Here is a 25,719-nt window from a genome sequence, read left to right on the forward strand (position 1 = left end):
CAAAAGTTAAAGTTGACCCAATTTTGGTAAAAAGTGATGCAAATTACTAGTTGAATTAACACGGTTTTAAAAAGGAATAGTTTGGACCATGTATCATCCTTACTTATCACGTTACAGGGTAACATATGTCACATGTTATAGAATCCAATAGATGTAGACCTTGTTTGACCTTTACCTTGCAGACCAAGCATTCAACACTGTCAACAGTATTCCATTTATTAATCATATTAGCTCAACCAATAATTTGCATCACTTTTTACCAAAATTGGAGCAACTTTAACTTTTGACCCCTGTACAAAATGAAACTGACCTTTGTCACTATTCTTGCTGTTTTTATCCCGTAACTCCATAGAATTCAGTCACAGATAGTCCAAACTATACCTTTTTGGAATCTTTATGATCAGGCAAATAATATGGAATATTTTTCAATATGATTGGAGCATCTTTTAATTTTAACCTCTGTGTAATTCTTCAATTGACCCCTACCTGACCACCGATTGAAAAGTCAAGTGGCCAATCGGTTTTTTCAAAAGAGGAGTGTCTAAGGAGTATTTCTGCCGAATTTGATGCTTTTATCACCATTTGCATGATTGTTTCAGTTATCTGCTGCACTATGTGTTTATTTTTATTTTAAGTTTTTTTTTTAAAGAACAACACATTAAGATTCTTCTAACTGAATAGAATGTTTCCATGCTGATGTGTCCTAATTAAACTTTCAGTGCTCAAGATGAAATCATTAAAGCTATACAGCCTTTCAAATTTCATAAAACTGACAAAATTTAGTTTCTGCTGAAATCCAAGCATATAATGTCGTTTTATTTTTGTAACGCAAAATTATATGTTGCAAATGTGCTGCAAAACCTGAAAGGTTGTACAGCTCAACTCAGCAGCTGCCAGGAATGATTATTTTCATTAACTCAACTTAACTCAACTTTTTTTTCTTATATAGCGCCAAATCACAACAAACAGTTGCCCCAAGGCGCTCCATATTGTAAGGCAAGGCCATACAATAATTATGAAAAACCCCAACGGTCAAAACGACCCCCTATGAGCAAGCACTTGGCCACAATGGGAAGGAAAAACTCCCTTTTAACAGGAAGAAACCTCCAGCAGAACCAGGCTCAGGGAGGGGCAGTCTTCTGCTGAGACTGGTTGGGGCTGAGGGAAAAAACCAGGAAAAAGACATGCCATGAAGGGGGGCAGAGATCGATCACTAATGATTAAATGCAGAGTGATGCATACGGAGCAAAAAGAGAAAGAAACAGTGCATCATGGGAACCCCCCCACAATCTACGTCTAAAGCAGCATAACCAAGGGATGGTCCAGGGTCACCCGATCCAGCCCTAACTATAAGCCTTAGCGAAAAGGAAAGTTTTAAGCCTAATCTTAAAAGTAGAGAGGGTGTCTGTCTCCCTGATCTGAATTGGGAGCTGGTTCCACAGGAGAGGAGCCTGAAAGCTGAAGGCTCTGCCTCCCATTCTACTCTTACAAACCCTAGGAACTATAAGTAAGCCCGCAGTCTGAGAGCGAAGCGCTCTAATGGGGTAATATGGTACTACGAGGTCCCTAAGATAAGATGGGACCTGATTATTCAAAACCTTATAAGTAAGAAGAAGAATTTTAAATTCTATTCTAGAATTAACAGGAAGCCAATGAAGAGAGGCCAACACGGGTGAGATATGCTCTCTCCTGCTAGTCCCCGTCAGTACTCTAGCTGCAGCATTCTGAACCAACTGAAGGCTTTTTAGGGAACTTTTAGGACAACCTGATAATAATGAATTACAATAGTCCAGCCTAGAGGAAATAAATGCATGAATTAGTTTTTCAGCATCACTCTGAGACAAGACCTTTCTGATTTTAGAGATATTGCGTAAATGCAAAAAGGCAGTCCTACATATTTGTTTAATATGCGCTTTGAATGACATATCCTGATCAAAAATGACTCCAAGATTTCTCACAGTATTACTAGAGATCAGGGAAATGCCATCCAGAGTAACGATCTGGTTAGACACCATGCTTCTAAGATTTGTGGGGCCAAGTACAATAACTTCAGTTTTATCTGAGTTTAAAAGCAGGAAATTAGAGGTCATCCATGTCTTTATGTCTGTAAGACAATCCTGCAGTTTAGCTAATTGGTGTGTATCCTCTGGCTTCATGGATAGATAAAGCTGGGTATCATCTGCGTAACAATGAAACTTTAAGCAATACCGTCTAATAATACTGCCTAAGGGAAGCATGTATAAAGTGAATAAAATTGGTCCTAGCACAGAACCTTGTGGAACTCCATAATTAACTTTAGTCTGTGAAGAAGATTCCCCATTTACATGAACAAACTGTAATCTATTAGACAAATATGATTCAAACCACCGCAGCGCAGTGCCTTTAATACCTATGACATGCTCTAATCTCTGTAATAAAATTTTATGGTCAACAGTATCAAAAGCAGCACTGAGGTCCAACAGAACAAGCACAGAGATAAGTCCACTGTCCGAAGCCATAAGAAGATCATTTGGAACCTTCACTAATGCTGTTTCTGTACTATGATGAATTCTAAAACCTGACTGAAACTCTTCAAATAGACCATTCCTCTGCAGGTGATCAGTTAGCTGTTTTACAACTACCCTCTCAAGAATCTTTGAGAGAAAAGGAAGGTTGGAGATTGGCCTATAATTAGCTAAGATAGCTGGGTCAAGTGATGGCTTTTTAAGTAATGGTTTAATTACTGCCACCTTAAAGGCCTGTGGTACATAACCAACTAACAAAGATAGATTGATCATATTTAAGATTGAAGCATTAAATAATGGTAGGACTTCCTTGAGCAGCCTGGCAGGAATGGGGTCTAATAAACATGTTGATGGTTTGGATGAAGTAACTAATGAAAATAACTCAGACAGAACAATCGGAGAGAAAGAGTCTAACCAAATACCGGCATCACTGAAAGCAGCCAAAGATAACGATACATCTTTGGGATGGTTATGAGTAATTTTTTCTCTAATAGTCAAAATTTTGTTAGCAAAGAAAGTCATGAAGTCATTACTAGTTAAAGTTAATGGAATACTCAGCTCAATAGAGCTCTGACTCTTTGTCAGCCTGGCTACAGTGCTGAAAAGAAACCTGAGGTTATTCTTATTTTCTTCAATTAGTGATGAGTAGAAAGATGTCCTAGCTTTACGGAGGGCTTTTTTATAGAGCAACAAACTCTTTTTCCAGGCTAAGTGAAGATCTTCTAAATTAGTGAGATGCCATTTCCTCTCCAACTTACGGGTTATCTGCTTTAAGCTACGAGTTTGTGAGTTATACCACGGAGTCAGACACTTCTGATTTAAAGCTCTCTTTTTCAGAGGAGCTACAGCATCCAAAGTTGTCTTCAAAGAGGATGTAAAACTATTGACGAGATACTCTAACTCCCTTACAGAGTTTAGGTAGCTACTCTGCTCTGTGTTGGTATATGGCATTAGAGAACATAAAGAAGGAATCATATCCTTAAACCTAGTTACAGCGCTTTCTGAAAGACTTCTAGTGTAATGAAACTTATTCCCCACTGCAGGGTAGTCCATCAGAGTAAATGTAAATGTTATTAAAAAATGATCAGACAAAAGGGAGTTTTCAGGGAATACTGTTAAGTCTTCTATTTCCATACCATAAGTCAAAACAAGATCTAAGATATGATTAAAGTGGTGGGTGGACTCATTTACTTTTTGAGCAAAGCCAATAGAGTCTAATAATAGATTAAATGCAGTGTTGAGGCTGTCATTCTCAGCATCTGTGTGGATGTTAAAATCGCCCACTATAATTATCTTATCTGAGCTAAGCACTAAGTCAGACAAAAGGTCTGAAAATTCACAGAGAAACTCACAGTAACGACCAGGTGGACGATAGATAATAACAAATAAAACTGGTTTTTGGGACTTCCAATTTGGATGGACAAGACTAAGAGACAAGCTTTCAAATGAATTAAAGCTCTGTCTAGGTTTTTGATTAATTAATAAGCTGGAATGGAAGATTGCTGCTAATCCTCCACCCCGGCCCGTGCTACGAGCATTCTGACAGTTAGTGTGACTCGGGGGTGTTGACTCATTTAAACTAACATATTCATCCTCCTGTAACCAGGTTTCTGTTAGGCAGAATAAATCAATATGTTGATCAATTATTATATCATTTACCAACAGGGACTTAGAAGAGAGAGACCTAATGTTTAATAGACCACATTTAACTGTTTTAGTCTGTGGTGCAGTTGAAGGTGCTATATTATTTTTTCTTTTTGAATTTTTATGCTTAAATAGATTTTTGCTGGTTATTGGTGGTCTGGAAGCAGGCACCGTCTCTACGGGGATGGGGTAATGAGGGGATGGCAGGGGGAGAGAAGCTGCAGAGAGGTGTGTAAGACTACAACTCTGCCTCCTGGTCCCAACCCTGGATAGTCACAGTTTGGAGGATCCAAAAAAATTGGCCAGATTTCTAGAAATGAGAGCTGCTCCATCCAAAGTGGGATGGATGCCGTCTCTCCTAACAAGACCAGGTTTTCCCCAGAAGCTTTGCCAATTATCTATGAAACCCACCTCATTTTTTGGACACCACTCAGACAGCCAGCAATTCAAGGAGAACATGCGGCTAAACATGTCACTCCCGGTCCGATTGGGGAGGGGCCCAGAGAAAACTACAGAGTCCGACATTGTTTTTGCAAAGTTACACACCGATTTAATGTTAATTTTAGTGACCTCCGATTGGCGTAACCGAGTGTCATTACTGCCGACGTGAATTACAATCTTACCAAATTTACGCTTAGCCTTAGCCAGCAGTTTCAAATTTCCTTCAATGTCGCCTGCTCTGGCCCCCGGAAGACAATTGACTGGTTGCTGGTGTCGCTAACTTCGCATTTCGCAAAACAGAGTCGCCAATAACCAGAGTTTGATCCTCGGCGGGTGTATCGTCGAGTGGGGAAAAACGGTTAGAGATGTGAACGGGTTGGCGGTGTACACGGGGCTTCTGTTTAGAACTACGCTTCCTCCTCACAGTCACCCAGTCAGCCTGCTTTCCCGACTGCTCGGGATCTGCCAGAGGGGAACTAACGGCGGCTAAGCTACCTTGGTCCGCACCGACTACAGGGGCCTGGCTAGCTGTAGAATTTTCCACGGTGCGGAGCCGAGTCTCCAATTCGCCCAGCCTGGCCTCCAAAGCTACGAATAAGCTACACTTATTACAACTACAATTACTGCTAAAGGAGGCCGAGGAATAACTAAATATTTCACACCCAGAGCAGAAAAGTGCGGGAGAGACAGGAGAAGCCGCCATGCTAAACCGGCTAAGAGCTAGTAGCTACGCAACCTAGCGGATTCCTAAAAACACACAAAGTGAATAATGTGTAAATAATTTAGAGGTGATTCAGCAGAAGGAGTGCCCCAATCAAGGCACCAAACAGGCCATGAAGCAGCACAGGCAACGCACGACAACAGCGAACGCACGGCAACAGTGCTAAAAAAAAAAATTAAAAAATTAAAAAAATAAAAACGAAAGCGTTAGCAAGCTAGTTAGCTTGCCAACGCTGATAAAAGTTAGCTGATAAAAAGTGCTCCGTCGCGATGTTTCGACCGTTAAACAATTAACAATTTCTTTAATCAATCAGTCATTTATTTTAAAAAATGAAGCATTACCCATCACAAGCTCTAGATCCCAAATCAACACATTATAATTTACTTATTACATTATTATTTATAATTTACTTATTATTTCGTGTTCTGTGTTGGAGGTTTATACTATGCGTGTATGCCTTGCTGTGGAGTATTTTTTATTTTTTTGCACTTTGTATGTTTTTTTTCTTTGTTAATCTTTATTGTGTGTTTTTGTTGTCCTTTTTTATGTTCAAACATTTCATCCAATCAGCAGTCTAAAATTTTTATATTTTTAAAGTGGTGTGAGGTGATACACTATATGACAAACAAAATGATTAAACATTGATAATTCACATTTTGAAAGCTGTTAGTTTGGAATTTTCTTTTAACAGATTACTGAGAAATTAGTTGATTAATTTTCTGAGCATTAATACTTCTGGGAAATGTGGAAAGCTGGTTGTCTCAATTAATGTAACAGGCTGAAATATTTAATGCACTAATTCTGTCCTATGTTTAATTCAGTAGGACACTAAATGTAGTTGTGATTCCCAAAGTGCGGGTCTTTGTCCCTTGGTGGGCAATACAGGTACTGTAGGTGGGTCATGAGTGGTTATTAAAAATAAACATGCATCTTCAATTTTCAAGTTTGGAATAAAGTTAAAATTTCACCAAAATATTCCTGATTATTTTTAAGATGTATAATAAGTAATAAAGCTGTGGGATTTGAATTACATGTTGTTCTTCCTTTATCTGAGCTCGTAATACACATGTGATTGATTGAGAGATGCATCTTTTGATGTGCTTGGACACATCATCAGTGAGATACCCGGGGGTTTTGGATCTTTTAACTTCAGAACCCCTCGCCCACGTGACCCAACCAGGAGTGATGGATTCTGGTCTGTGTCTGTGCCATTCGCCCACTTCTTGTCCCACATGATCCCAAACCATTTTGAGGCCTTTTCTGCAGCTTTTGAGGCCTCACTATTGGCTTTCCTTTAGCGTGCACTTGTGATGCCCAGGAGGCTGTAGGCCTTAATAATCTTCCTGCAAAGCCCCTGCTCCCCACTTCGAACAGCATACACTGTGCACGCTACCCACGACTACAGTAATCCACCCCCATTCTGCATATTTCTCCATCTTCCTTCCGCTGGCCTCCTCCATCCTCTCTTCCCAGGGCACTGTGAGCTCAAGCAACAAAACCACCTGTTTGGATGTCTCAGAGAACAGCACAATGTCTGGTTTGCAGCTTGAATAAATGAGCAGTGGTGTCCAAACTATTCCAGAAATGACCAAGAGGGTGCAGGTTTTCTTTGCAGCCACCGACTCCAGCAGGTGATTTCACTGATTAACATCACTTTGAGCAGATGGGATGAGTTCATCAGTGAAATCAAAAACCTGCATACTCTTAGTCCTTTGTGCAATACCTTGGACACCACTGGAATAGAGCCTTTATTGTCATTGTACATATATATACTCGTACATGCAATGAAATTTGTCCTCTGCATTTAACTCATCCTAGTTACAGGGACAGCTTACAGGCACACGGCTGTCTTATGGACAGCGGTGGATCAGCCGTGCATCCATGTGGCAGAGACAAAGAGACATGGCCAAAGACAAAGAGACAGGATGCCCCGTGGAGACGTCGTGGGGTAGTCTGGCACTGCTGTGGCCGCTGTAGCCAAAGCAGTCTCGGCTGTCCACGCCAAGCAAGTGCCAATCCAAACCAGGCCGCTTCTGCTGCAGGCGTGATGCGCTGCTCCGCCGGATGCCTGGTTCGTAACTGTGGTTGGCTGGGGCGGTGCTCCATCATTCCATCATTCCATCACTCCACCAAAATTCCTGAAAAATGAACTGGTATTTTTGGAATCGAGAAGTTTGACTCAGTGGTGGTTTCTGGACATTTGAGTTGCTTCCCAAGGTCCACCATCATGTGTCAGTCACGAGCTGTTCCCAGGAGGCCTGCTTGGGCATTTGCTTGGGATGTGATTGGTTCTCCTGCTCAGATGAATGCTACCCATTGCCTTGCTATTGGGAGGCATTTACTCTGGTAGATGGCACCACAGATGGTTTCAGCAATAGCCTTCAGCACCTGATCATGGCACCAATGGTAGCACCATCTATAAGTGCTTTTGGACAGCCACTGAGTATATGTTACAGGGTTCTTCTTTCTTGGTACAAGGTTCATGCTGGTGTCTCTGTCTTGCTCTAACAGAAGAGGTTAGATGAGCTTTGCACCATGTTGTATATCGACTGGATGAGAAACCTGATGCAGTAAGGCTCAGCTATCCATTACTCAGCCCATGAGATCTTTCTGTCCATGGCTTTCTCCCATCTGGTCCAAGCGTCCCGCTGTCTCAGTTCCGCCATCTGATTTGCACGCTCGTCTTCGACTCCAACTCTTACCTCCTTTTGAATCAGGTCCTGCCTTTCTTTGCCTTTAAAGCAGCTGTAGTTGGCTGTTGAAATGCTGTCCAATCCCACACATCCTACTGCCACAGTTCCCTCCAGTGCCTTGTGAAGAAGCCTCAACTCAGGCTGGTCCATTGCCTCCTGTGCCCTCCACTTTCTTCTGGTCCTCACCTCAGTGTCAGATTGGAAACTTTTGGATTACTGGATTACTTGTACTGGAGTACGTTCCTTGTTCGGTAACCTTGAACTCTTCACAGATGCTGCTGATGGGGAGTGTCAGCCTGTTTGTATTACCATAGAGAGCGATGCTACTCAGACTTTTGGTTAATCCCAACCACCTTCAGAGGTGGCTACTGACCCTCCTCTTGAACCCTTCCATGGTGGATATAGGAAATTTGTATACTAGCAATGTCCACAATATCCTAGTAAGGATGCCATGTTGGTACATCCAGGTTTTGGATTTCCCTGGCAGCCCTGATTTGTCAGCAGCTGGTAGCCATCCCTCCAGTACTTGATTTGCCATTCTGATGGAAGCTGTATCCTTTAGCGTGCAATCAAAGATCTTTTCAAGGCTCTTCACTGGTTTCTCAGTAACTGAAGGGATTTGGGTTCCTGCGAGAAAGAAGCGGAACTGGTCTGTCACCTGCCCTCTTCTCAGAGCCAAGTACTTCAACTGTTCTGGCTTGAAGCATATCTGAGCCCAGGTGATTAGCTTCGCCAAGCCTTGGAGGATCAATCTGCTGCCTGGGACTGACAAAGTTGTTACTGTCAGATCATCCATGGCCTGGTGGATCTTCAAGCCTTGTGGGGTTTTACAATTCTTGCCACATATACAAGACAAATACATTGTCGATTGTCCGATTGCGTGGGTCGTTACCTGATTGTCTGTCCTTTTGGGGTGCTCATTCTCCCACCCTCTCAGGCTCCCCCGGGGTCATGCTTCTTTCAGACTTTTTGTAACAGGTTTGGGTTCTTCCTCAGAGAAGATGGAGGTTGGGTTACTGGCCCTTCTTTGCCCCTATACCATCGTTCCGAACTGTCCGCTGTCTCTCCAGCTGTCACCACTCTATTCATGGTAGTCAACCAGCCTGTTCCTGGAAGTCACTGGCTAAGCCAGATTTGATTGAGAGATACATCTTTTGATGCGCTTGGATACATCATCAGTGAATATGCCATCTTAGTCTCGTGAGTTTATCAAAATTATGATTAAAGGTTTGGTTGTGTCCCAGAAGGTTGGAGTTTGGAAGAAGGACTGTTGTCTGACCCATCCCATCCGGAGGAGGAAGGCTCCAAAAGGGCACTCAGGGCCACGTCCGCTACTTCTACTTGTACATTTTAATGTGTTTCAGTTTTCATGTTAAACATTCTGACTGTGTTCAAAGAAATTTTCACTCACTCACTCAGTCACTCATCTTTAACCACTTACTTCAAGTAAGGGTCAAGGATTGTTGGAGCCTATCCCAGCAGTCATAGGGTGTGAGGCAGGGTACAACCTGGACAGGACGCCAGTCTGTTGCAGGGCCACATATTGACAAACAAACATATTCACACCCGCACACCGATGGACAATTTGCAATTTCCAGTTCACCTAATCCGCACGTCTTTGGATGTGGGAGGAAGCCGGAGCACCCAGAGGGAATCCACGCAAACACGGGTAGAACATGCAAACTCCACACAGAAAGGCCACAGGTGGGAATCGATCACATGACCTGCTTGCTGTGAGGCAACAATGCTAACCACTAAACCACCATCCTGTCCAAAGAAATTCTACTGGTATAACAATAATTTATGCCAGACACCATGTGTTAAGGTATCTGTGTGAGATATGTAAGAGAAGTAGCCCCCCCACACACACACACAAATGCTCTAATTTTACGTGTATTTATTAAAAGACCCCCGGCCGCCGGCCCACTACCACTGTATTCCATAATCATGGCGTGGGGGGAGATGCTATTTGCTACATCCTGCAGAAACACCATAAATTAGCTTTGTACTTTGAGTGCCAAAATAAATGTGTTGGCACATTATTATCACTTACTGGGGCTTTGCTGGGCCGGTAACATAGATTTACATTTATGCTACCTGTCTATACCTGACCGCAGTAACGGGCGGGTATCCCAATACCCGCCCACGGTGCATAAAGTGATGGCGTCATATCATGCACAACCCAAGACTGTCTGCAGACGATAACATGAAAAGGCAAGAAGTGCGTGTTGGTGTCAATATGGATATTCTGGATGATTTTATCATGGATAGTCCGACAATGAACAGCAGCCAAAGCAGCCAGCTTGATGAGGATGCATACTGCCCTCCAAAAGCATGTTATTGTATTATTACAATGTGATCATTAACATTGTAGACACAGCTAGAAGTTATCAAATCGAAAATGGGTGTGTTGGATTTACAGTGTGAGAATGATCTGCAATGACAATGGTTTTGGCAGCACCAAGGTAACTGGGGGGGGGCTCCGTTTCTGCTCATGGCCCCATAAAGGCTTGAGCCGCCTCTGCAAGGACTACAATGAAGATTGGTTTTATTCTATACTGTGTTGTTCTCTGCATAATAATCCAGCTTTAACTAGCCAGAACAAAATGTGAGCGTTCATTCAGCCCTGAAAGAGTTCATTATTGCGACGTTCTTGAAAAGAGGGCTGTTTAAAAACCAACCTGGCAACTTCTAGTCGGGTCGAGTCTAGTCGGGTAAAATATTGCTCACAGCAGCAGCAGACGCTACTTGGCGACGGCTGGTGGAGGGAGGTGCGGCAGTTCGATTCCAGAACCTACTGTTCAGTGCTAACACCAAGTACGTATTTAATACCACGAAGTCCTTGAGCTGGAACTCTCAAAGACAAAGCTTTATTATAAGCGCTTTTTTTTTTTTTTAGCGTTAAATAGCAAAGGAATAGCTTACGTTACAGCAGGCACTGAATAATGAAAGCCACTGTTAGCTACGCGCTAGTTAAAGCTGCATTCTAGAGCTTCTTTATTTATATGGAACATACTCCTATTGTGTGTTGCAGTATTTATTTATGTTTTCTTCATTTGTGTATTGTGCAATTTAACGTTAATATATTTCCAGGAACGCCGAGTTATGCAAAGCTAAGTCAGTCCGCTAACCTTATGAGGTAATGTTAGCAAGCTAACGATAGCGTAGGTCCAGGGTCTTTGCCAAATAAGTGAAATGGGGGAGAAAAAAAATTGTAGTAGTAGGAATTCTTTTTTTCCACACCTGTAGTTGCACAGCTATTTCCGAGCATAGATGAGCTAATATTTCAAACTGTATTTGTGTCGAACAACGACGAATGTCGTCTCAGCAGATTGGTAAGTTTAATGACGCTAACGTTAAAGCTAACTTTCCTTAAGATTGTTGGAAATCCTATATATTGGTTATCAAATGGTGTATATCCCAAAATTAATGCATTCAGGTTAAGACTTCTCTATAAAGTAGGATTGAAATGATTAATCAGTTGAAGCACTGAGAGAAAAATATAATCAACTATTTTGAAAACTCATTAATGGGTTGAGAAAAATGCACCTGAAATATGTTTTCCTCATTTCCTGATTTACAAGGGGTGAAAATCAGTTTGTCCCATAGTTTGCTAATCGCAGGGAATATTTACATGTAATCAAAATAACACTTTTACACCTAGTAGCAAGACGTTTTTCCCCCAAAATGGATATTTGATAAGTACCTTGCTAGCTAAGCTGCGGTAAGTGATGAGATGATATTTTTTGTCTTAAATAAATATCTTGCTGTGTGGCAGTGTGTGTGTGATAAGGTGATCCCTTGGATCTGCAAAGACAAGGTCGTTGAATCTTTTTCTTTGCTGGATAAAGAAATGGTGAGAATAATGACAGTAGACAGAACCGCCAGCTGGAGTGAAACTGGGCCTTTGTGAATTCTGCTGGGTTGCAGCTTTACTTGATTAACTGTGGAATGCTAAACTGTTAAATCAGTCACTGAAAGCCCATCTGGCTTTTTGTTACACGTCACAACTTGTTCTTTTGCCATTCTTGTCAAAGTCTTTTTTGGTGGGGGGGCGCGCTCTGCTGTGTGGAAGCCTGATCCCTTCAGATCTCAGAAGCTAAGCAGGGTGGGTCTTGGTTAATACTTGGATGGGAGACCTCTTAGGAAGATCAGGGGCTGTGTCTGTTTCTCCAAGTAAAACTGGAGTTGTCAGGAAGTGCATTCGATGTAAAACTTAGTGCGGATTTGTACTAGATTCACTGTGGCGACCCTGTATAATTGAGTAGATGTGAACCTGGCCTCTTACATATTGAAGCACCATCCCTCTTGATAAATACACTGCGTCCTAATGTTTGCATGAGTAGGCAGTGTAGTGTCATTTGATGTCTGTCACTGTGTGAGTTTGACGTAAAGAGAGGTGAAGTGGAGCCAAGATTGTCGTCTGCCAAGTTTTAATCAAAAGGGTGTGGGTTTGTGCAGCTCTAAGTTTCTCTTCTACAGAATCAGTGTTGGAAAAGGGAACCCAAAAAGAGGGAAACAGCTGGCCCATAAAAATGACTCCAGATAGCAGAAATTGTTGGACACGTAAAGACTAAAGGACACGTCATGACAGGAGACTCTTGACATGGCAGCAGTCAGCAAGTGAGCTTTGGGGTAGTCCTGGAATATTTATTGTGGTGATAGACTTCCAGATGTTACTTTGCATGCTCTGTGAAGTGCATAGTTTTCAAACTCTTGTCAAAGTCCATTCGGGCATTTAATACTTTGTGGGAAATAAATAAATAAATTTTGCAACACATATCCAAGACTAGATTAATGAATTCCCAAAATTTCCAATGGGAGTTTTTCCCTGTACTAGTCTTAGGACAGAGGGTTTTATGTGGAGAGTGTAAGGCCCACTGAGACATTTGTGTGACTGTGTAAATAAAGTGAAATTAAAGTTTTGCCTTTCTGTAGCTTTATTTATGAATGAAACTCTGTTTGGAAGTAAAGACGTCTTACTGCATTAGTGCAAATATTGGATTAGTCAGTTTTTGGTTGTTTTTTTTTTTAAAGTCATCAAATTGCCTACTTTCGCAAGTGGCTGCAGCAGCTCCCTGTCATAGGTGCAGACTTAACTGTAATTTAAAGCTATAGTCTTTTGTCCCCACAAAACTGACTACATTTATTTTATGTTTACATGTAGTTGTTATGCAGTCCATTTGGCTGCTCCCTTGTTTTCATTTGGGGTCGCCAGAGCAGGTGCATCTGCATGTTGATTTGTTTGAAGTTTTACACCGGATGCCCTTCCTGACACAACTCTACGTTAATGTGTCCTGACACTTGCATGACTTTGATCCGCACACTTGTACGCACATCGTCGTGACGATCCCATCTGCTGTGTTCCCAGCTGGACACTGCTTTGTTCCACTGGCTGCCACGTGTTGTGCGCTGTGTATATAAAATAATTGTTTTGTAGCGGATTAATCATTTTCTGTCTGAGTTGGCTATTGAAAATGGCTCTAATTGCTTCTGAAATCACAGAGGAGCACTTCAGCTGCAGCTTTTCTTGCACGCATGTGCTTAATGAGGTGGAGAATGTATTTGGAGCCATCTAAAATGGTAATTATTTGCCATGCTTGTAATAGCTTGGTAAAACAGGTGCATCTTCATTCCTTCTTGTGTGCAGCTGTAAAAGTATGTTTATGATATATTTAACATCTCGTTATAATCGTTCAGACGAACTGCACTCTGATGCGGTGCGCTGACGCAATCACTCGCACGCACACAGTGTTTTTGACTTGTTTGCATAATGTTCATGTAAGTATTGTTTGATGGAGATTTTGAACAATTCAGTTTTCTTTGCGCACTTGCACGAAGCTGTGCACAGTTTATGAGTTTGAGACGAGTTTACTCTCGTGCACGGCAGAGTGCGTGCAAGTGCGCGGATCGAAGTCGTGCAAGTGTCAGGGGAGCCTTTACATGGAGAGGTGGGGCTTGAACTGGGAACCTTTCGCACTGAAACCAAGCGCACTAACCACTTGGGCACCACCCCTGTACAGTAAAGTATATTTATTTTTGTAATGTATAGCAAAATTGCAGTGAATTTTGTAGTTGGTAAAGTATTTATTTTTGGGGAATTCCATGGCAAATGCGTACAGTCAGTTGACTTTTACAGAGCAAATCACAGCATAAGTCACCCCAAGGCACTTCGCAAGGATAAGGTCTAATCTTAACCACCCTCTGAGCAGGCAGATTAGTAACAGTGGTAAGGAAAAAAAAGTTCCTCAATGAATTTATGTGAGATTTTGCAGATGAAGTACATGTATTCCATGCAGTTTGCAAAACTGGACTTTTTATTATTATCTACATATTAACAAGTGATCTCGTGCGTGCGTGTATGATGTCGATCATGCCAAAAGTGGGGAGAGCTGACATTTGCCATTTGGTATGCTTATATATTTTGGGTCAAGGATGAATGCTGCAAAAACCAAAAGTTGATAGGGCAAATATTTTGGGGGAAATTAGCCATTTTAGCTAACCAGTAAACAGTGGATGTTGTGCTGCAATGGGCCATGAGAATTCCAGGTTTTGGGGTTTTAAATGTTGTTGTGGTTCACATTTGTTTAACAGTGTTAGTGTTATTGCATTATTGTGTTTTTGTAGTTGAATTGATTGTCAGTTTAGTTAAGTCTCATGCTGTCGTTACCATGGATGAGTTATGTTTCATGTTGGCAGTACCATGAATGAAGTATATGTAGTGTGTTTGATGTCTTCCGCTATCTCTGTTTCTGCCTGTCTAAAATTAGAACCAGCTGGTTGTAGCAGAATGCGGAAAAGACAAAAAGCTGTGCATGCACGCACGCACGTGTGTGGGTGTAATTTTGATCACAGAGAAACTGGAGAGCTGGCATTTGCCATTTGGTGTGCTTATGTATTTTGGGTCAAAGATGAACGCTACCAAAATGGAACATTAATAGGACTAATATTTTTGGAGAAGCTATGGATATTAGCTAAAAACACTGAACAATGAATGTTGCTAACTACATTCCGGACTCGCACGCCATTCCAGCAGGGTGTGGTAAGTCATTTTTATATTAAAAGTGTGATTGTGGTGAGTGATTTTATTTAATAAGTTAGTGTAAGTACATCATTGTAAATATGCTACAAATACAGCGATGATGCAAGAAAGTGAAAACAGTTTCATTATGGTCTGTTTATAAAAAAAAAAAAAAAAAAAAAAATCTAATGACAAAATAGAAGTAAAAATAAAATAATAGCAATAGTGTGTATATGATAACAAGAACCTAAACAATTTATAAATGCATTAAGACAGTAAATTACCATTAAAAAATTACATAATTAATGGGAAGTAAAAGGGTTGAGCTCCTCTTCTAAAATTGTTGAGGTCTAAGATTCTAAAAAACATTCTGGTTGGACACCATTCCAACTCATTATACAAGCTTTGCTTAATTTATTACCACCCTTCAAAAATGTCAGCTACCTGTTTTATAAACACTACCAAATCTTGAGCCTGTGGATCCCCACAGGCAATACGCAAGTTATTACTATTTTTTTTAAACTCGCATATCTTAGTCTTTTATGGAATGGCATTTCTATTGATGGAATAAGGCTAAACTTGTTTCAGCAAATTCAAAAATTCAGATTTATTTATTTATATAGTGCCAATTCACGATGAACTCGTCTCAAGGCGCTTCACACAACATAAAACAACAACAACAAAGAAAACTGAATTAAAAATTTAAAACACAATAAAAAGACGACCATAAAAGAATACAAGAATAAAAACACATAACACTAATGATAAAATAGGGGAAACAAATGAGTCTTTAAACGTGACTTAAGTCTCCACAGTATCAGATTGCCGAATGTGTGCCGGGAGATCGTTCCACAGAGCTGGGGCACGGTAGGAGAAAGTTCTGTGACCGGCAGACTTTTTATTCACCCTGGAAACACACAGAAGTCCTGCACCCTGAGAACGCAGGGCCCGAGCTGGTACATAGGGGCTTACCAGGTCAGCCAGATAGGGAGGTGCAAGTCCATGAACAATCTTATAAACTAATAACAGTACTTTAAAATCCGATCTTGCAGAAACTGGAAGCCAGTGCAGGGACGACAAAACGGGCGTAATGTGGTCAAACTTTCTGCTTTGTGTCAAAAGTCTGGCAGCAGTGTTTTGAACCAGTTGAAGACCCCTAATCCTGGACTGCGGTAAGCCAGAAAATAGAGCATTACAATAGTCCAATCTAGAAGAGACAAATGCATAAATCAAAGTCTCAGCATCAGCCAAAGAAAGGATGGGACGAATCTTCGCTATATTTCGCAAATGGAAGAAAGCAGTCCTCGTAATGTCTCTAATGTGGAGATCAAAGGACAACGCAGGATCAAAAATTACTCCAAGGTTCCTTACTTTATCCATATGATGTATAACACATGAGCCTAAGCTAAGTGCTATCTGATCAAATTGATGCCGATACCTTGCTGGACCAAGAACCATAACTTCAGTCTTATCAGAATTTAAAAGTATGAAGTTACTAGACATCCAACTTCTTACTGATACAAGGCAGTCTTCCAAAGATTTTATGTGAATGAGATTACCAGGAGTTTTTGGCATGTACAATTGAGTGTCATCAGCATAGTAATGAAAGGGAATCCCAAAGCACCGCAGTATATTCCCAAGGGGTGCTACATAAAGGGAAAAAAGCAGGGGGCCTAAAACGGATCCCTGCGGAACCCCAAACTTCATGTCCCTGCGATCAGAGGAGGTGCCATTACACAGTACACAGTAAGAACTGGACAGGTATGACGTCAACCATGCAGGAGCAGTTCCAGTAATCCCAAAGTGATTCTCCAGCCTATTGAGTAAAATATGATGATCCACAGTATCAAACGCAGCACTAAGATCCAGCAGCACCAAGACTGTAGTGGTATCTGAGTCCATTGGTCGCAAAAGATCATTCACTACTTTAGTAAGTGCTGTCTCTGTGGAGTGATATTTTCTAAAAGCAGACTGCTGTGGCTCAAAAAGATTATTCTCAGTGAGGTAGTCCACGAGCTGTCACGAAACCACTTTTTCCAGGATTTTAGAACAAAATGAGTGATTTGATATCAGTCTATAATTTTTCAATACACTAGGGTTGAGATTGGATTTCTTAAGTAATGGTTTAATTACTGCAGACTTGAAATATTTAGGAACAGATCCAGAAGTTAGTGAGAGATTTATCATTTCCAGCACAGTCGGTCCAAGAATGGGCCACAGGTCCTTAAACAGTTTTGTTGGTATAGGATCAAATAAACAAGTTGTGCTTTTAGTAGACGTCACGAGCCTTGTCAGTGCGCCTAGCGAGATACCATCAAAATCTGTAAATCTGGGTAACACCTCAGTGGGCGCATCCACCTCCAATAGTGAATCTACGGTTAGAATAAAGGTTTAGAATAGGGTTTAATTTTTCTGAAATATGTAAAAGGTTTAGAAATTTGATCAATACTTAAGATATGGTCCAGCAGCCAATCTACCAGTGTAAGCCTGATCCTCTCAGATCTCAGAAGCTAAGCAGAGTGGGTCCTGGTTAGTACTTGGACGGGAGACCTCTTCAGAAGACATGGAGCTGTGTGTGTTTTCCAGGTAAAGCTGGAGTTGTGTCAGGAAGGGCACCTGGTCTTAAACTTGTGCCTAATCGTAATGCAGGTCTGTGCTGGACCTGGTGTGGCAACTCTGAAGAAATGGGAGCAGCTGAAAGGCGAACAACTTCCGATATGATCGAGGTTCAGTAGTTGAGATTTTCTAACTGCACAGAACACATGCACAAAAGGTCCTTCTTGCGATTACGAAAAATACATCTACGATAAATTGTTAGCATCTGCACTGACTAATTTTGGTGAACCAAATAACATTCTAAGTGTAAGGAAAGATAGTATTGACAACATAGCAGGCACCTGTGAGTCATGTCTTACTTATAGTAGATGCATCCACCAAAACTTGCATATGAAACAAGTCTACATCTTATCTGGTATTTTTCAGTTTCAGGGTATTAATCAGTTGCAGCTGCTTTGGTGTTAATGAAATTAACAGGTGTACTAGAGGAGCATCAATGAGACAACCCCAAAACAGGAATGGCTTTACAAATGGAGGCTACTGACATTTTTCCCCCTTCTCATCTTTTCTGACTGATTTTTCACTAATTTTGCATTTGGTTAGGCTCAGTGTCATTACTGCTAGCTTTTGCTGTACCTGGACCTGACAGAAATTGCATAGGTAGTCCACCTCCTCCAGAATGGCATGTCACATGTGCCGTTGCGAGAAGGTTTGCTGTGTCTCACAGCGCAGTCTCAAGCATGGAGGAGATTCCAGGAGCCAACCCGGGGAGGTGATGGTCTACTGGTTAAGGTGTTGGGCTTGAGACCAGAAGTTCCTCAGTTCAAATCCCAGCGTGACTGGAAAATCACTAATGGCCCTTGGGCAAGGTCTTTAATCCCCTATTGCTCCCGGTGTGTAGTGAGCGCCTTGTATGGCAGCAACCTCACATCGGGGTGAATGTGAGGCATTATTTGTAAAGCGTTTTGAGCGTCTGATGCAGATGGAAAAGCGCTATATAAATACAGTCCATTTACAACCCGTTACTGGGTTGTAGAAGGTCCTTCACCCATCAGCAGGACCAGTATCTGCTCCTTTGTCCAAGGAGTAACAGGATGAGCACTCCCAGAGCCCTACAAAATGACTTCCAGTAAGCCACTCGTTTTAATGTCTGACCAAAACAATCAAACAGATTTCATGAGGGTGGCCTGATGGCCCGTTGTCCTGCAGTGGGCCCTGTGCTCACTGGCTGGCACCGTGGAGCTCAGATGGCATTTGCCATAGAACGCTAGAATTGGCAGGTCCACCACTGGCACCCTGTGCTTTTCAAAGATGAGAACTGTTTTAACCTGAGCACATGTGATAGACGTGTATGGGTCTGAAGACACCGTGGAGAACATTATGCTGCCTGTAACATCATTTAGCATGACTAATTTAGTAGTATGTCAGTGATGGTTTGGGGAACATATCCCTGGAAGAACGCACAGACCTATACAGACTAGGCAGCGGTATCCTCACAGCTATTCGGAATCGGGATTAAATTCTTGGACCCATTATCAGACGCTATGCTGGTGCAGTAGGTCCTGCGTTCCTCCTGGTGCACGACAGTGCCTGGGCTCATGTGGCGAGAGTATGCAGGCAGTTCCTGGAAGTTGAAGGAATTGACACCATTGACTGGCCCACATGCTAGCCTGTCCTAAATCCAATAGAACACCTCTGGGACATTATGTTTTGGTCCATCGGATGCCACAGCTTGCACCTCAGACTGTTCAGGAGCTAAGTGATGCCCTGGTCAGGATCTGAGAGGAGATCCCCCAGGACATGTGGGGGGGCCATACAAACTATTGAGTACCATTTTGAGTTGGTGAAATGAAATTTTTGCTAAATGGCTAATCCTGCCACATAGTAATTTTTTTTTTTTTTTTTGCTTTAATTTTCAGGGTGTCTTTGAATTCAGACACCCCGAGGTTGTAAGTTGACAGTTTTCATTTTCATTAACCAGTGTGGAATCCTTTCATTCCTAACACACTACCCAGTCCATATTAGGAAAGGTGTCAGCATGATTTTTTTCCCCCATTGAAATCTGATGTTTTTCAAAGTGTTACTTTAATTTTTTTTTTTTTTTTTTTAACTGTTGCAGAATAAAACTTTTTTTTTATGAATTAAATTGTTAAAAGGAATCCAAAAGGATTACAACTGTAGTTGTACTTTCCTTTTGGAACAGCAACAAATTGGAGGTGGGGGGGATCTTCCTCTGAGGTAAAATATTAAAAATAAATTTGAAGACAGAATTGTCCCCATTTGCACACAGTAAGCGTTTCACATCTTGGACGTACAAAGAAATGAAGTCTGCTACTAGGCAGTGATGCCGGCAACGCCTTACTCTAATCTGACATCTTTTTTCAGTAACAAGTAATCTAACGCGTTAATCTTTCCAAATCAGTAATCGGATTAAAGTTACTTCTCTGAGTCACTGTGCGTTACTATTATTTTTGTGTCGTGGGCCGATCGCAACTGTAAAACAGGTGCCCCGACGAGATTCAGGGGGAGGTTGCCGTTCGGTTGAACTGCCCACTTCCCCACTTTCAATGAGCTGCTGCACAGAGCTGCATCTGTGGACAGTTGTCTCTCAAAGTGCGGTGACAGTCAGAGCTATGGTTTTACCAGCCCATTTTACAAAGACATTTTTACCCTTTTTTCCCCCCTTTAAAACTCTGTGCCGCTCTGTGCGTGTCCTTGTTAAAAACTGCTGAAACGCAAATACTACTGCTTTTTTTTATCAGCGTTTTTATGTCATGTCATCCTCAGAAAGAGACTGTAGCTCTTTCTGAGGATGACATGACATAAAAACGCTGATAAAATTTTCTTGCCTGTCAATCTGGTCGTGTTTTCTGCATAAATTAAATGTTATCTGTTCTGCTCAAACAACAAGCCAGGGGCGAATCCATGCAGAAAGGGGGAGTGGTTGGGGGGGACTCCTCACAATAGCCCAAGATTAGAGGTCTACTTTTGAAGACATTTTTTTCATACCATTATTATTACTACTACTACTACTACTACTACTACTACTACTACTACTACTACTACTACTACTACTACTACTACTACTACTAATAATAATAATTTATAAACAATGCAGGTTAGAAATTGTTTTACTGTTAGTGCTGTCAACATTTAAATATGAGGTCAAGAAAGATGTCTATTTTATTTTTTATAAAACAAGTATTTATGTTCATATAAGATGAGTATTGCCAAAACGGGTTGTGTTCATGTTGAGGTGGCAGGTTGGTTGTTGTCTGCAGCTGCTGAAAATAACTAATAAAATAACTAGTTATCTAACTTAGTTACTTTTAAAATTGAATAATCAGTAAAGCAACTGTGTTGCCACTGTTAAACAAAAAGTAATCCAACTACTTTGAAAAAGTAATTGGATTTCTTTTTCAAAGTAACTGTGGCAACACTGCTACTAGATCATTAGTTCAAACTAATGTTAAATTCTCCATGTGGTATCATTATCACTCATCACTACTGCAGAGATTTGACAAAAGGAAATAACTTTGAGATGTGCTGCTGTATCAGTCAGCCAACCAATCCACCCCTAAAAAGTACAGAATATTAACTGCAGATTCTCTAGAAGGGCCTACCAGACAGACAATCTATTGAGCCTTAGAATTTTTAAAGCAAGGGGGTTTTTTATCACCCCCCCCCCCCCCCCAAAAAAAACAAAAAAAAAACCTAAGGTTTTTTGTGCACTGTCACATTTTTGTGTAAAAGACTGACTGTAATTTTTTTTTTCCTTCCTCCCACACAGACTTGGATTCATTTTGTGGAGGACCAAGAAGAAAACCCAAATGTTGGCTTAAATGGTAAAAGCCTGATCTCATCCTTTTTGTTCCGACCGTCCTGCCAATTGAGAACACTTCCTGGCATCTTGTTGAACAGCAAATACACAAAGGAAAAGCTACTGCACTCCAGAGGCTTTATTTGAACACCAGCTCAAACATATTTGAAGGGATATTGTCTCAAGGAGGTCTACAGCAAGGTGTTTCTTGAATCATACTCCTGTGTGGACTCGCTGTGACATGGCAAAGAAAAACAGCCAGAAGGGTATGTATTTGCTTTGCTTTCTGAACACCTAACAGGAATTGACAAAATAAAAATGTCTATTGCATATTCACTTCAATGGCTGCGGCATTCACTGTGAAAAGTTACAGGATGTGTGCTTTCACATATTTAAATGAGTGCTCTGATGTTTAATGCATGCTAAGGCAATATTTTAGACTGTAGTTCTTTTGCAGTGATGGTGAACATTACAGTGATACAAATGTGCAGTGGAAAAACAGGCTTGACAGTGCCCCAGCATATTGTTTTCTCATTTACCACGGATTAACTGTTAACATAGCCTGAACTCTTCTTTTTAACCTCCCCCAACCCATTTTTGTTTCAATAATCCAAAAAAATTATACAATCCGTGGCTTAAAAAAAACGTCCAATCCAAACTGTGGGTTTTATGATCCATGAAACCCCTAATGGTAACAGAAGTGGCTGTTTGCATACTTGTCAGTTTGCAGCTTGACTAGGACATCTACAGCCCTCTCGTTATCCCCCTGTATGAGATACAAGGGATATAGTGATCAGCATGTCCGTCCGTCCGTTTTCAATTTGAGCACAGTATCTTAAGAAGCAGTTGACTAATTTCATTTATATTTAGCACAAGGGTGTACTTGAGTAATCCCCCGACACCAGTTGATTACAATGACCTTGAGGTCAATTTCAAGGGCACAGTGAGATATTCAAGGTATTGCTGTTACCACCCTTAGCACGATATCTCAAGAAGCATTTGACCGATTTTAATTGATACAGTGCATCCGGAAAGTATTCACAGCACTTCACTTTTTCCACATTTTATGTTAGAGCCCAAATGGAGTAAATTTTTTTTTTTTCCCCTCAATACTTTGTTGGTGTACCTTTGGTAGTAATTACAGGCTCAAGTCTTCTTAAATATGATGCCACAGATTGGTGCACCTGTCTTTGGGCAGGTTTGCCCATTCCTCTTTGCAGCACCTTTCAAGCTCCATCAGGTTGGATGGGGAGCGTCGGTGTACAGCCACTTTCCGATCTCTGCAGAGATGTTCAGTCAGAGTCAGCTGACTGGGCTCTGGTTGGACCACATAAGGACATTCACAGAGTTGTCCTGAAGCCACCTCTTTGATAGCTTGAATCAATGAGCCTTGTTAATCTCTCCTGCTGCTCTGCTACATGTAGGTAAAATACATGTTAAGTACTTTTCATACAAAAGTAATTTGCTGTAATAACTGTCATTGTTAAATCTGAAATATGGGAGTTTGTGATTTTACCGACGGGTTCCGCTTCAATGATCATTAGTTAACAGCCTCACGAAGCTCTGACAGCTTTAAAAACTGTTTTAAAAGGTTTGATTCATGATGTTTTTCATCCAGACTTTAATGGCCAACAGGCAGATTTAAAAATGAAATAGTCTTGTATCCAATAAGATAATTATTAAAGAGGTAATACTGTGAAAAATCACCTTTTACATTATCATGTTTGATATTTAATGTTCTGCATCTCCAAAGTCGCACAATTACAAGTGTTCTCACAGATATTCCTCTGATTTAAGATTAATTTATGTCACAGCTTCGTTAACGCCAAACAGAAATAACAGATCCTCTAATTTTACTTCAAACACACACATTGTCTATAGCCCAGGATTGCAGCTGTATTCCAAAATCACAAAACACCCTCATTTGCAAACTGAAAATTGCTACATCTCACACACACCCCATCACCTTAAATGATGACGTTTTCTTTCTGAAAAGCTCACAGATTTTCAACGTAAAGCGCTTTGTGCACAAAAAAGTGGAGTCCTCTGGCAAGATGAAAAATTTAAATCGTTGACTTTGTTTTGGGAATGTGCTAGCCAGCCTTCAAATGAAGGCGAAATGGTGTCTCACTGGTCGCCACATTGGGCGCTGAGGCTTACACTTTCAGTGTAGTGATGCAAAACTTGTTTTTTTTTTTGTTTTTTTTTACTGCTTGGTTGCGTATTGTTAAAACAAAGCATAGTTAATCAGTTGGATTTTACCTTAAAATGGTTCTGTAAGGGTGATCTTTTTCCTCTGAGTTGAAGCCACACTGCATCAGAAAGATAATAAATTTAATAAAAATAGTCGACTCTGTGCATAAAATCTCAGAAGGTGCCTGCTGCTGAGTTTGGTTTGCAAATGATCTTCTACAGTGGTTTGCAAATGGGATTCAAAGCACAACAGAAAATTGAGTTTGGTCTTTGTTTCCCAGATACGTCTGGTGTGGTGTTTGACACTCGGTCAAAAATGGTCATGTCCCAGGGGGGAACAGCTGAGAGGATGAAGGAGAAGGTAAGAAGCATACACAGTACACATGGCTGCAGCTGAAAGCTGCCCCCCCCTCCACAGAGGAATCGGTTGTGAAGCATGACATTCCATTTCAGTAGTTGCGGGCGATGCACAGTAGTTTCCCAGTGAGCCGGTTTTTGGCATCAAGGGGCAAGTTGTCAGAACATTAGCTGCAGTTACACTTTATTGCTGGAGGACAAATGTAGTTTTGCCTGACTCTTATTCTGAATTAAGCTGTGTTAATAATGGGGATACAACAATAAACCATGAAACCGAAAAACTAATATTTTACATGTATCGAACTACACTGCATCTGGAAAGTATTCAGAGCTTCACTTTTGCTACATTTTATGTTACAGCCTTATTCCAAAATGGAGTAAATACATTTTTTCCTCAAAATTCTACTCACAACACCCCATAATGACAACATGAAATGATTTTTTTATTGCAAATTTATTAAAAATAAAAACTAAGAATTTACGCACACACATATATATATATATATATATATTAGTATTCATACCCTTTGCTCAACATTCTGTTGATGCACCTTTGGCAGCTGTTATAGCCTCAGGTTTTCTTGAATATGATGCACAAGCTTGGTGCCCCTAGCTTTTGGCAGCTTTGCCTATTCCTCTTTGCAGCACCTCGCAAGCTCCATCAGGTAGGATGGGGAGTCTCGGTGCACAGCCATTTTCAGATTCATTCATTCATGTTCAATTGGATTCAGGTCTGGGCTCTGACTGGGCCATTCAAGGACATTCACAGATTGGCCTGAAGCCACTCCATTGATATCTTGGCTGTGTGTTTAGGGTTATTGTCCTGCTGAAAGATGAACCGTCACCCCAGCCTGAGGTCAAGAGCGCTGTGGAGCAGGTTTTCATCCAGGATGCTTCTGTACATTGCTGCATTCATATTTCCCTCAATCCTGATTAGTCTCCCAGTTCTTCTTACCAAAAAACATCCCCACAGCATGATGCTGCCACCACTGTGATTAACTGTGGGGATGGTGCCTGGCATTCATGCCATATAGTTCAATCTTTGTCTCATTAGACCAGAGACTTGTGTTTTTCATCGTCTGAGAGTCCTTCATGTCGCTTTTGGCAAACTCCAGGCGGGCTGTGAGGTGCCTTTTCCTGTCGCACTTTGACAATTTAGCCAGCGTATGCCAACCATAATAAAAATGCTGGTATATGCAGCCGTACATCTAATAAATTATGCGGCTGTCACACCTTGGCGATTTAGCCAGCGTATGCTGACAGCCCCTTTTCCACCGAGTGGTTCAGGTTGGTACTGCATGGTACATATCAGAACAGTTAAGTCTGGCTTGGTTTGCATTTCTACTGCCAGCAGAACCCTTTTGTTTGACAGATGGAACAGAACACAAATATTGACGAGGTGTCATCGCACATGCGTACGCTGTCACGTGGCATCTCTTCTCCACACGGAAGCAAAACCCGCTGTGAGTCTTTCAAGTTTAAAATAAGTTAATTTTCTTGTGGTGCAAAGAGCCGGCATTCTCTGGCTCAGGCTGAGAAATGCACCTGAAGCAGAAAACCACAGAGGGACTTGCTTTAAAATGCTGCGTTTCTTCAGCCACAACAAGGAACTAAAGTATTTTCAGACATTTTCCAAAATCAGGATGTTTTATGTGGATAAGTTTTTGTCAGGCAAATAATATTTGAAACAGTCCGTTTACCTGAGGACTGCAGCGTTGAGCCAATCAATGGACCGCATCAATGGATATATTTTGAATTATGAGTAATTT

General features: G+C 41.2%; 1 protein-coding gene across 1 annotated transcript in view; it reads left to right on the forward strand.

Annotated features, from left to right (window-relative positions):
• The first annotated feature begins 10,708 nt into the window (after window positions 1–10,708).
• spats2 (spermatogenesis associated serine rich 2) overlaps window positions 10,709–25,719 on the forward strand; it is a 45,744-nt gene continuing 30,733 nt past the window's right edge. Inside the window, exons 1-3 of the mRNA XM_034173052.1 lie at window positions 10,709–10,820; window positions 21,371–21,666; window positions 23,875–23,954. Of these exons, the coding sequence (XP_034028943.1) occupies window positions 21,642–21,666; window positions 23,875–23,954 (105 nt within the window). The 5' untranslated portion in view covers window positions 10,709–10,820; window positions 21,371–21,641. The remainder of the gene's footprint in view (window positions 10,821–21,370; window positions 21,667–23,874; window positions 23,955–25,719) is intronic.

This window comes from Thalassophryne amazonica, chromosome 6 (genome assembly GCF_902500255.1).
Source record: "Thalassophryne amazonica chromosome 6, fThaAma1.1, whole genome shotgun sequence".
NCBI classification, from domain to species: Eukaryota; Metazoa; Chordata; class Actinopteri; order Batrachoidiformes; family Batrachoididae; genus Thalassophryne; species Thalassophryne amazonica.